This window comes from Podarcis melisellensis (genome assembly GCF_964234715.1).
Source record: "Podarcis melisellensis genome assembly, chromosome: 14".
NCBI classification, from domain to species: domain Eukaryota; kingdom Metazoa; phylum Chordata; class Lepidosauria; order Squamata; family Lacertidae; genus Podarcis; species Podarcis melisellensis.
The window spans coordinates 34908971-34921163 of NC_138546.1; the positions used below are offsets into that span (position 1 = coordinate 34908971).

General features: G+C 47.3%; 1 protein-coding gene across 6 annotated transcripts in view; it reads left to right on the plus strand.

Annotated features, from left to right (window-relative positions):
- ACAN (aggrecan) overlaps positions 1-12193 on the plus strand; it is an 88179-nt gene that overhangs the window by 30270 nt on the left and 45716 nt on the right. For 3 of the 6 annotated variants that reach the window (XM_081888360.1, XM_081888365.1, XM_081888363.1), the window contains exon 2: positions 11158-11234. In XM_081888360.1, the coding sequence (XP_081744486.1) occupies positions 11165-11234 (70 nt within the window). In that variant the 5' untranslated portion in view covers positions 11158-11164. Of the gene's footprint in view, positions 1-1513; positions 1930-11157; positions 11235-12193 lie in introns of those variants that run through there. The other 3 variants (XM_081888361.1, XM_081888364.1, XM_081888362.1) reach the window with 2 other exon arrangements.

Below are 12193 nucleotides of genomic sequence, written 5' to 3' on the forward strand. Positions count from 1 at the left end.
CCAGAGTGTTTGCTTTGGAATACACAGTGGCTAAAAAGCTCCCAGTTCCTGCTGATTGGGTAACTCTAGGATACTGGAGTATCCTAGATACTTCAGTAGGGACTCTGCTGCAGAAATAGTAATGGGTGTTTGACACCACCACCACTGCACCGATGGATCTTAGTTATTTCAAAGCTCTTGGATAGAAGAAATCTTTATACAATCTTGGACAAGCAGCTTATCTATAACTTGGCTCATTCTAAGGTAGCATTGTACATCGGCCTTATGCCAGAGTTTGAAGAGATGATCTCCCCAGTACTGGATTAAAGCTCATGCACAGTGAGCTACAGAGTAGAAGCCCTGTGACATATTCAAGGTCCTTGTGGAGTATTTTTGTTTGAATGGCCTTCATCATATCCCCAGTGGTGGAGCTTTATGCTCGGGCACTAAGGGGCAGAGAGCAGGCGGGGACAGGACTAGTGCACGTCCTGGGGGTGTGGTGTGCTGCCCGCAGGGGCGTGGCGCCCAGTGCAGGTGGGGGAACAGCCGCGATGGCACCCCACTGGGATCACACTGCTGGGAGCGGTGCACTCCCCCCGCAATCCTCTTCCTCCACCAGTGCGTATCCCTGGCCCTGTATTCTTTTAAACTTCTCCATATCCCAAAGAAGCTGTCCAAAAATGCTTCTTGAACTTCATGCTCAGGGCCAATCTGCTGCATCAGATCAACAGAGGAATAGACTACTGAGGAAGCCTGGTGGCGCAGTTAAACAAATGGTCATCAGTTGCAGCAGCATTTTGAGGGATGAAATTGCTCCAGATGCACAGCCACCAATGATGGCATAGGGATACTTTGCCTTCTTGTTATACCCCTCTTCGCATACCAAGGATGAGTGTGGAATACCCATCCATTCCCACTACAAATACGCAACCTGTCACGCATTGCCGAAAGCTGTTGCCTGCCTGCTAAGCAGTCTGTTCATTTACTCTGCGATAATTTGTCCTGTGATGGAACTGTGAGAGTGCTTGTTCTTCTGGCTACAGATATATTAGAAAAACAATATTTGTTTCCCTCTCCCGTCCCTGCAATATTGCTATCAGAAGCCTCAGCATCTGAAACTGCAAGCTGAGACTGATTATATCTCTGTGTAAATTACTGAAGATTATTTCTAAATTTGCACCTAGACATGCACATTAGCAGCTGTAAATTTCATGCCACTCGGGGCCCTTTTAGGAGCCGACACACAACAGAACACCCTGGTGCTACAATCCAAATTACAATCTTCCTCCATTTGGGTGATGCATAAGCGATGATATGTGAAAAGCCACAATCACATTTCGAGTGTCTGGGTTTGTTTTTGTCTATGTATTAAAGAACAGCTGCTGTGTAGAAGATGGGGAGGGAATAAAAATCAGGCCATAGGGGCTACTTTTCCAGAATCTACGTACCAAACCACCCCATCACAAAGCTGCCCTTTACCACAGGAGGCAAGCATTACCTTCTTCCAGTGCCATGATATTGTTTCTTGGTTGGTGAGAGAGCATCATTATGACATGCACACAGATTCAGCAGATGAAGCAAAAAGCTTATTTCCTCTCCTGCGTCAAGCCTAGAGGGTTGTGTTGGTTGCCAGCTATGTCACCCACAGCACCGGTTAACTCTGCTTGGTCTCGCGTCTTACCGCTGAGCACCATAATGGCCTTCAATAACACAGAACGTTGTGTTTTGTCTCTCGGCATCTGCGTACATTCCTTTTTCCGGCAACCTAGGAAAGCTAAGGCAGATGCTTCCATAGAACCATGCATCCAGATTGCCCTGCCTGCTTGCTGCCTTGAAAGGACCCTACCTTCTCTCTCCCTCTTTTCTTGAAGGACCCTGCTAACCTCTAGTCTGAAGCAGCTAGCCCTGGAGACTTAATGGAGATTCAGACCTGCTGACTTCTAATTCCAGGTAACCAGCCAGCTGCCATTTGGTTTTGTACGTTTCTGGGAATGGCATAATAAACCTGGAGTCAGAAGCGGGAGGAGGAAGGAAGCAAAGAATGAAGATAGGGTTAGGGTTAACCCTTACTGTGCTAATTTACCTTGCTGGGTCACCTTAGAAACCCACCAGTTAGGTAGTTTTAGACTCTGGGTTTATGGGTCTTATAGATGGTTCGCCTCCAGAAAATTGTATTGGTTTGTTTACTTCAAAATGTGGCAAACCAGCCCTGCTGATCTCATTCTCCTGAGCAGGGCCTTGGACCTCTTGCCCCCAAATTCTACATTAACAGCAAGCACCGCTGGTATCCACTTGATGGAGAAATAATTGCTTGAGCTGGTTTTAAGGCAACAGGCCATACAGTATTGCTTTCTTTCTTATTTGTTTATTCGTTTTTTTAAACTGAATGGCACACTCATGAAGATGTTTAAAGGAGGGGGAAGATCCTTGAGTTTTCAGCAGCTGCACTCGAGCCTAATATTATAAAAGGAAACATGATCTCTTGTGTGAGAGAACTTTTGGTGGACATTGGGGTATTTAAAATGTGTGTGTGTGTGTTGTCAGAGACAGAGAGGGGAGAGAGATGTTGGCTGTCATGAATATTATAGTAGAAAGAGAAACCCCCCTGGGCTAAAAACCTGTCTCCTTGACATTGTTTATAGCAGAACAAGAGCTCCTCAGAGTACTAATTGCTTTAATCGTGTAAGCAAACTCCTTCAGTTACTTGAGGAAATCACCCTGTTGAGATAAAGGTCTTGTTGAAGCTAGCATAACACAGTAGCTGAGCCTGCAGTAGTTTTACTCATTTACCTGGGAACAGTGCTTTGTTCTCTAAAAAAATATTTAGGGGTACTCTCATTTTCCTAATCATATTGAAATACTGCCCCTCAATGAGGCCAAACTTAGATTCACAAAATGTTTAGGGGGTATGCGTACCCCCAGAAAAAAGCACTGCCTGGGAGCAAGTCCTATCGAACTCAGCAGGGCTTACTTCTGAGTAGACAGGTGTCAGCTTGCATTGAAAGAGTCTTGCACTCTGACTTGGGAAGCCTCTCTTTTGAATCTTGGGTCTCTGCCGTGAACTTACTATGTAGCCTTAAGTAAGGCACAAATACAGTCAGCCGCCATTCCTCATCTGCACTATAATGTAACCCACATCTGTACTCACTTCACAGGGTCATAGTGAGGATGCAGCAATGTGTCTGAAGTGCTCTGATCCCTCTGAAGCAGGGGTGTAGGGGCCTGTCATCTTCCAGATGTTGTTGGACTCAACACCCATCAGCCAGCAGAGCCACCAGCCAAGGCTGATGGGAGTTGTAGTCCATCCATATCTGGAGGGCAGCAGTTCCCCATCCCTGCTCTCAAGTAGTGTATAAAAGCTAAGCTATTAATGATGTTATTACTGTGGTGTATTCTCCCTGGAATAACTGAGCACAGGGGGCACTGAGGAGAAAGGAGGAACATACCAAAGCTAGGCTTCCCCTTTCTAATCTTATTTTCATATTGGACAGCACTCAATAATTTTCAACAGTTGCTCTGCAAGGAGAAGTTGAGCAGGTGGAAACTTTTCCTATCACTGCACCTATGGTGGTGATAAAACTTCACCTACTGAATTTCTGCCTGTTTAGCAGGGATGGGGAACTTCCAGTGTTGTTGGACCACAACTCCCATCATCCCTGACTATGGGCCATGCCAAGCAACAGCTGGAGGACCACAGTTTCCTCATCACTGGTTAAAGGCACAGGAGCCATTCCTGGGTGTGAGTGTGTGAATTGTTGGCAACCCTAAGTGTAACCCAGCACAAGCTTTCCTAATTGCTATCCTTGCCAGATGCAAAGAAGAAAAGAAGCTGTATGGTTGGCATGAGGTGGACTTGTTTTGTTTTCTTTTTTTAAAAAATGCATCTACAGGGACCCTGTTTTGAATGTTTGCCTTCTTTTAGGATCTAACTTTTTGCTTCCATGCCACAGGACCAATCATGGTCAAGATTCTCCACATCTGCCTTTTAAGAAAACAAACAAACATGGGGCCTTCCAGTCATAAAACCCTGAGCTTACATTAGACCACATCTGCACTGTATATTTAAAGCAGTATCATACCACTTTAAACAGGTATGGCTTCCCCCAAAGAATCATGGGAAGTATAGTTTGTTAAGGCTGCTGAGAGGATACCACCTACTACCCTCACAGAGCTATATTTATCAGAGTGGCTTAACAATTAATCCCTCTTCCCAGGGAACTCTGAGAAATGGTAGGTCTCTGAAGGGACCAGGAGATCTCCTAACAACTCTCAGCGCTCATAAAATTGTATGAGCCGTGCAGGGGAATTCTCTCCTTTATATGCTTGTTTTCTGAGGGCAAGGGTTTTTGCACACAGATATGTGACCCACACACAGGGAAGCCCCGCTCCAAACATTTAAAGCACACCCATTGCACATTGGAAGCACATGGCTTTCAGTTCTCAGTACCCTTAAACTACAGGATTTACAGTTCCCAGGATTCACTGGGGGAAGTCATGTGCTTTAAATGTGTGGCATGGATCTGCCCACACACATACCTGCAACCTGAAATGGTACAGTCCAGGAAAAGCTTGACCACTGCATCCTGCTGTATAAACATGGCTCTCAGCGAGAGAAAAAGCAGACCCTCTTGTATGGCGAGTGCCAAGAGGATATATTTTCTTTTTCCATGTGCCCAAAAGGAAAAGCTGTTCCAAGCAAAATGTCTGGGTCTGAGGAGTTTCCACCACAGTGGTTGATCAGGTTCTTGTTGAGACTAGCACTGTGTGCAAATGGCCCCTTGAAACTCTCTTCACTCTATTCGTAGTCTGAGAAATTAGAAAGGGTGAACTATTTCACTGAATCTCTCTAGAGCAGTGGTTCCCAACTTTTTTTTGGCCATGCCCCACCTAAGCATCTCTAAAATCCTGATGCCCCCCCCCATGACATATAATTCATATTATTCAAAAAGTGGACTCCTATTCACGTGGAGGAAGCTTAAAAGGCCATTAACAGTTGTTAACAACTCATTCTCGAATTGCCCCCCATAAAAATCAAGTTGCCCCCCTGTGGAGCATGAGCCCCATGGTTGGGAACCATGGCTCAAGAGAGAGGAAAAATTCTCCACAGTTTCTCAAGTGTGAGGCTCACATTAACAGTGACAAGAACTCAAAGTTTTTCTTTTCCTTTTTGCTGCCACTGCAAATGAGGCCAGTAGCAAATGTGCCTCCTGCCTGGCTGCGATTTTGTCTCTTCCAAAAGAGAAGTGTCTCACAAGGGGAGGTGGAGCCACTGAACCAACTTCCTGGCAGCTGGGTCACTGTTGCCTACTAAAGGGAGAGCAGGAGGTCACTGTTAAAGGTAAAGGTACCCCTGCCCGTACAGGCCAGTCTTGCCAGACTCTAGGGTTGTGCGCTCATCTCACTCTAGAGGCCGGGAGCCAGCGCTGTCCGCAGACACTTCCGGGTCATGTGGCCAGCGTGACAAGCTGCATCTGGCGAGCCAGCGCAGCACACGGAACGCCGTTTACCTTCCCGCTGGCAAGCGGTCCCTATTTATCTACTTGCACCTGGGGGTGCTTTCGAACTGCTAGGTTAGCAGGCGCTGGGACCGAACGATGGGAGCGCACCCGACCGCGGGGATTCGAACCGCCGACCATGCGATCAGCAAGTCCTAGGCGCGGAGGTTTTACCCACAGCGCCACCCATGGGGAGGCTAGTGTGGCCTTACCCTCTCTCATAACACTAGCACTCATGCACAGTGACACTGTGTTGCCCCTAAGATGGGGGGAGGCGTCATGCGTATGTGATGTCCTGCACACTTCACGCAATGTCACACACATCTCGGAACACTCCCCAGGCAGGTGCAGCCTTCTGCGACGTTGCACTGGTGCCCCTCAATATTGGGAGGGCTGAGCCCCCTTCAAACAATTATTGAGAGTTCAGAAGACAACCCCTAGAGTTGGCGCACCTGCTCACTGGCTATCAATGAAGCTGAATGTTGGAAAATTCACAACTGATAAAAGAAAGCAGTGCATAGTTAAGCTGTAGAAATTGCTGCCACAAAAGGCAGTGATAGCCACCAAATTGGATGGCTTAAAAAGAAGTCATGGAGGACAAGACTATCAATGGCTACCATCCATAGTGGCTATGCTCTGCCTCGAGGGCCGGAAACAGTAATGCTTCTGGCCAGTGGGTTGCAAGCTGACCTTTGCTGAATCACACTATCATCTTTTCTTTCGTATATATATTTTATTAAATTTTCTGTTTTCCAATTTAAGATACTCATTTTTACATCCTTAAGGTATCAATGACTTCCCTTCTTCTCTTTCCATGGTTCATTTTGCATATCATAAATCCCTGCATATTTTACAGAAATTATACAATTCCGCATTCCATTATTGCATCCATCAAAGCTTATTTACACTGTTGTATTTATCTTAATGCTGCCAGCGTTTTCAGCTGTACACAATTATTTCCCATATATTCAATAAACGTTTCCCAATCTTCTCTAAACGTATGTTCTTCTTGTTCTCTTATTCTATATGTTAAGTCCGCAAGCTGTGCATATTCTGTCAACTTCTGCAGCCATTCTTCTTTGGTTGGGACCTCGCTCGTTTTCCATTTGGGGGCTAACCAGTGGCGTAGCGTGGGGGGTGCAGGGGAGGCCGGCCGCACCGGGCGCAACATCTGGGTCATCTGGGGGTTAGGGTAAGGGGGCGCAAATCCACGGGTTAGGGGGCGCAAATTACTTGCCTTGCCCTGGGTTCTGACAACCCACGCTACGCCACTGGGGCTAACAAAACATGGGCTGCAGTAGTAGCATACATAAATAACCATCGTCTTCTTCCTACTGTGCTCTGTAGCTTTTAGGACCAGCTTCCAGCTTTTGGCTCCATTTGTATGTTTGCCTCAGAGGCAGCTGCTTCCTTCACCCATTGACACAGTTACTTGGTGTGGTGGTGTGCCTAATCTGGTTGCAGTAGAGGCTGCCCCATTAAGGCAAATGGGGCACTGCCCCACAAACCCCCAGCTACCCTCAGCCAGTCCTGACCTGCCTGGCTTCTTACTTACAAGCAGCCAGGGAAGAGCACAGCCTATCAGTTTCCTCCTCTTTACCTTCGTGCTGCCATTGGAGAATACAGGACAGGAGAATGGGTTGACTCTGCCTGTCATTGGCTCTCACACCACCTGCTGTTGGTCTCCCTGCCTTCCGCCCTACCGGTCCCAAAGGGCACCACCCACTGCTGATTGGCTCCAGGCAGCTGCCATTTAAGTTCCAGTACTGTTTCAAAGTAGCACTGTATCACAGGTGCTAGAGGAATTAACGTGGTAGCCAGGGCCAGCCCAAGACTTTCTGGTGGCACCTGAGGCAAGACATGCTTCTCCGCACAGATCTGGGCCCATGCTCTGGTGGAGAGGTAGGAGCATACCATCCAAGCTGGTTTGCTTCATGTCACCTCATTAGTGTGCCAGCTATGTTATGGCAGCAAGCTAGTTTAGGAGCTACAGGGCAAACCACAGGGCACACCTTTCTAGCCACTTTCCAACCCTCAGAATTTGCCGCCTGAGGCAGCTGCCTAGCTCTGCCTCATGATAGGAAGCTACTAGACTTAGTGCCAGAAAAAAATTAAAGGAGGTCCTGCAAATGTGCTTGGCTGCCCAATAACCCTTCTGGAGCGAAGGGGTCCTGGTAGATGCCAAAGCATATCACATGGTAATGCCAGGACTGTTGTGTTTAAGAAAGAAAGAAAAACAAACAGGAGGAGAGAAGGTGAATGACTGGGTGGAAATGAGGACAAGGGATCCTTTGCACAAAAACAGCTGGGTAATAGGCCTTGGGACACAGGTGGCGCTGTGGGTTAAAGCCTCAGCGCCTAAGACTTGCTGATCGAAAGGTCGGCGGTTCGAATCCCTGCTGCAGGGTGCGCTCCCGCTGCTCGGTCCCAGCGCCTGCCAACCTAGCAGTTCGAAAGCACCTCCGGGTGCAAGTAGATAAATAGGGACCGCTTACTAGCGGGAAGGTAAACGGCGTTTCCGTGTGCGGCTCTGGCTCGCCAGAGCAGCGATGTCACACTGGCCATGTGACCCGGAAGTGTCTCCGGACAGCGCTGGCCCCCGGCCTCTTGAGTGAGATGGGCGCACAACCCCAGAGTCTGTCAAGACTGGCCCGTACGGGCAGGGGTACCTTTACCTTTACCTTTAATAGGCCTAAACAGCTTGTTAACATTAATTGCAGCTTAATGAAAGTAATCGCAGTTTACTGCACCTTTGGGGGCAAACAGTAGCTCTGGTGAGAGTGATTTTTCTAGCAGGAAACCAGCGCAAGGAACAATATGGATCTGAAGTGTGATGCTGTATTAAGGCAATGCTGGCTGCTTTTGGTTCAAAACAAATGTGAATTTGTTAGACATACACACACCATGTGCTTTGGGCTCACAAAGTCCTCCTGTCCTGTCCTCTTTTAGCAATTGATGATCCAGAGAGAAATGGAGAAAGATAGACCTATTCAGAAAATCGATAGGCTGGGTCCTGGGTGCTTGAAGATGACAGCTCTAAGCTATGTTTTCTTTCAAGAGTGAAACACTAGCTCCCATTACAGCAGACACAAGGTGCACCCAGTGAAGACCTGTTCTCTTTGTGGGGCTTTCAGGTTTTCCAAAATCTGGAAGTTATTTCCAATGTAAGGTGCACATTTACTTGGAAGAAAATCCCTTTGCATTCGTTTGTATAAAACTCAGACACCTTCAGTGCATCCGTGCGTTCAGCTAATAACCTGGTTTTGCCCTTCAATGCACACATACCTCTGCCTAATGGGGCTGACATAAATAATTCTGCCAGCTCCTCCTTCTTAGAATATAACTTGGGAAACAGGCTGGTCCAAACATATCCTTATTTCAGACCCTCCAAGTGTCCCTATTTTCCGGGGATGTCCCTGATTTAGAGAAGCCGACCCAGTTTCTGATTTGATCCCGGGATGTCCCACTTTTCCTAAGGATGTCCCTATTTCATTGGAGGGTAAGGAGTTATCTGATGCTTGAGCTGTCTGAAGGCAATCCTATATAAGAAGGATTTTAATGTTTAATGTTTTACAATGTTTTTATATATGTTGGAAGCTGCCTAGAGTGTCTGTGGCAACCCAGTAAGATGAATAGTAAAATTATCATTATGGAATGGGACGTCCCTATTTTCAGTGGAGAAATGTTGAAGAGCATGTTATTTTGTTTCAGTTAATTTGATGACCAAGGAATTGCGGCAATTAAAACAAAAATTAATAAGGACGGGAGAGGAGAAGAGCACCATCCCAAGTAGCTAAATGTATAAAGGAGTTTCAGTCTTGGGGTGGTTTGGAAGCCGGTCAGAATGGAATAAATTTCTTATTTTTGCTACAGCTGAGAAAACACACACACAAAAAGTCACAGAAGTATATTTATTTCTGTATTTGGGTTCCAGCGTTTGCCTTATTTAAGAAGTGGGGGGGGGAGAGAGATGTAAAATGAGTTCCTCCCCTGCCTAAAATCTCTCCCCTCCCATTTCCTGAAGCAAGCTGGATTTTGAACAGAAAAACTCTTCAGTTCTAGGAAGGCATCTTGTGAAAACAATCAGGGATTTGTTCACAGAAGTGTGCACCAAATCACGGGACCCAAATGAACCAAAGCTCCTCCACATTTCCTCCGTTATGTTCAAGCCCTGTTTGGGCAGGACTCCTCAAGCATCAGGTCTCTGTTCTGGCCCATGGTGTGGTTGATAAACCAATGTCCATTTTTATGCCATGTGTATTTAACTCCAGTAAGAGGCGGGGCACCTCAGACTCAGGAGCCAAATGTGGCCCTCCACACCTTTCAGTATGGCCCTTGGGACTATTCGCAGGACACCCTCTTCCCCAGCCACGCCCCCCCTTACCAGACCACACCCTTCTCCAGCCCTGCTTTCCACCCTCCTTAAGTGGTTTTCTCATCTAGAATATGTTTTGAACTCTGATCATGCATCTTGCCTACCTGAATGGAGGAAAGAGAGCAGTGTGTCATTTTGTGTAGAAAATGGTCTGCAGTCCTGATACCAGCACCCAATTTTGCAAGGGATGATTATGGCTGCTTGCTTAGAAGGCTTCCAGAAAGAAGTATGATATGAATGGCAGTTGCTTGGGAATACAAGAGGGGGAAGTCTATTGCACTCACAGCCTGCTTGCAGTCTTCCAAGATGCACTGCACAAAACACAATGCAGGAATTGATGGGCTTTTGGTCTGATCCTGCAGGATTTTTCTTAGGTCCTTATGGTGCTCAGATGCAGAAAAATAGATGACTAAGAGGTCACAATAGGGGGGGTGTTTTGGTTTGTTTTTTGATTAGTATAGAGAGAATGGACTCACAATTTTTCTCCTTGTTTCATAATACTAGGCGGATCACCCAATGAAAGTGATAGGCACTAAGAGCATAGGAACAGAATAAGAGCCTGTTGGATCAGGCCCAAGGCCAATCCTGTTTCCACAGTAGCCAACCAGGTGCCTAGAAAAAGAAGGCCACTTTGCAGAATCTGAATCTGAATCTCATCCACTATTTTCATGTGTTGGCCACCACTTTCTCTCTAGTTTGTTATGTCTTTCTATATGCTGCACCTTCACCAGAATTGGTTCCAGGATGTTTTTTTTTACATCATCATGATTGATTGTATCCAGCTAAGTTCTAGTTGGAGTACAGCCACTGAAATTAATGGACCTTAGTTATTCACATGCGTTCATTTCAATGGGATTACTCTGAGTAGGCTAGCATGGTATAGCAGTTAGTGTCTCAGTATAGGACCTTGCAGATCAGGGTTCTTCCTCACTCAGCCATAAAGTACAATGGGTGGCCTTGGACCAGTCACTGTCTCTCAGCCTAACCTGCTACACAGGGTTACATAGGAATAAAATGGAGAGAGGGTGAACCAAGTTTGCCGCCTTGAGCTCCTTGGAGGAAAGGTAGAAACAACAACAACACTGGATACAACCTAACTAACATTACTAATTAATAATATATCACTCAGTGAAGGTTCTTCTCCCCCATTGTCATTTCCAGAAGATCCCCCCCTAGTTGAACTGACGCTTGCCCCACACCTCTTGCAAATACAGGAGCCACTCTCACTTCTTGCCACCTTCGTTCCACAAAAGATGGTGCTGTCCATTTCTCTCTAACACAGCTCTTTTGTCTTTGTGCTTCTTTCAGGAAAACAATGACCACTTTTCTACTAGCCTTTGTGTGTTTGCGAATCATCACTGCAGCTGTCGCTGTGGAAGTTTTAGGTATGTGAGACCTCCGGAGCCATCCTTAAAATATATGAAGTTTTGGGTGTGGAGAGTGTTAGGCCTTCCTGTGAACAGTATCCTGTTCTCACAGCGGCCAGCCAGTTGCATGTGACAAACCCACAAACAGGACCCAAGCACAAGAGCACTCTCCCTTCCCCTAGTATTCAGAAGCTTTACTGCTTCCAAACATGAAGGCAAAACCTAGCCACCAGTGGTGTGAGGTCTATGGACATGGGGCACTAGGCTAGTCCCTTACATGTTCCCAGTAAATTAGAATATTAAAGCCTAGCACTCCTCCCCAAAGTCTGGGAAGCTTCTGCCCAGCTTAGGGAGGGAGGCACCAGAGCTGTCTTTCCTATTGGGTTTACTGGTGCGTTGCTCCAGGGCGCCAGCCTCTCAGGGGCGCCCCAGCGAGTTGGGGAGCTGCACGGCTTTGCCGGGGGCCTCCCCTTTCCCTCCTGCATGTCTGCCAGCTGCGCCCTATCAACCATATGGCTGGCGGATGTGCAGCTTGCCTCCCAAGCCTCCGTGGGAGGAGAGCGATCCCCGCAGAGGCTTAGGATGGAAGCTGCGCCCCGCCAACTATATGGCTGGCAGGCATGCAGCTTCCTTCCCAAGCCCCCACAGGAGGAGAGCAATCCCTGCAGAGGCTTGGGAAAAGGTTGACAACTCTGGGAAATGAGGGGGGGGGCGTCAGAGGGATCTTTGCACCATGGCACCGGATATGCTTAAGCTGGCCTTGGGAGGCGCGATGCTCCGACTGAGTCCAGGCCCTCCCACCATCTTCCCAAAGCCTCCCAGTTTTGGGAATGAGGCAGCAGGACTCTAGTATCCTGTCCAAGGCCTGGCGCCCCCTTCCCAAAGCCCGGAAGTTTCTGCGATGTTCATGCGTGCAACATCAGGACATTATGATGTTGCACGCATGATGTCAGGGGCCCCATATTGCCTTTGTAAGC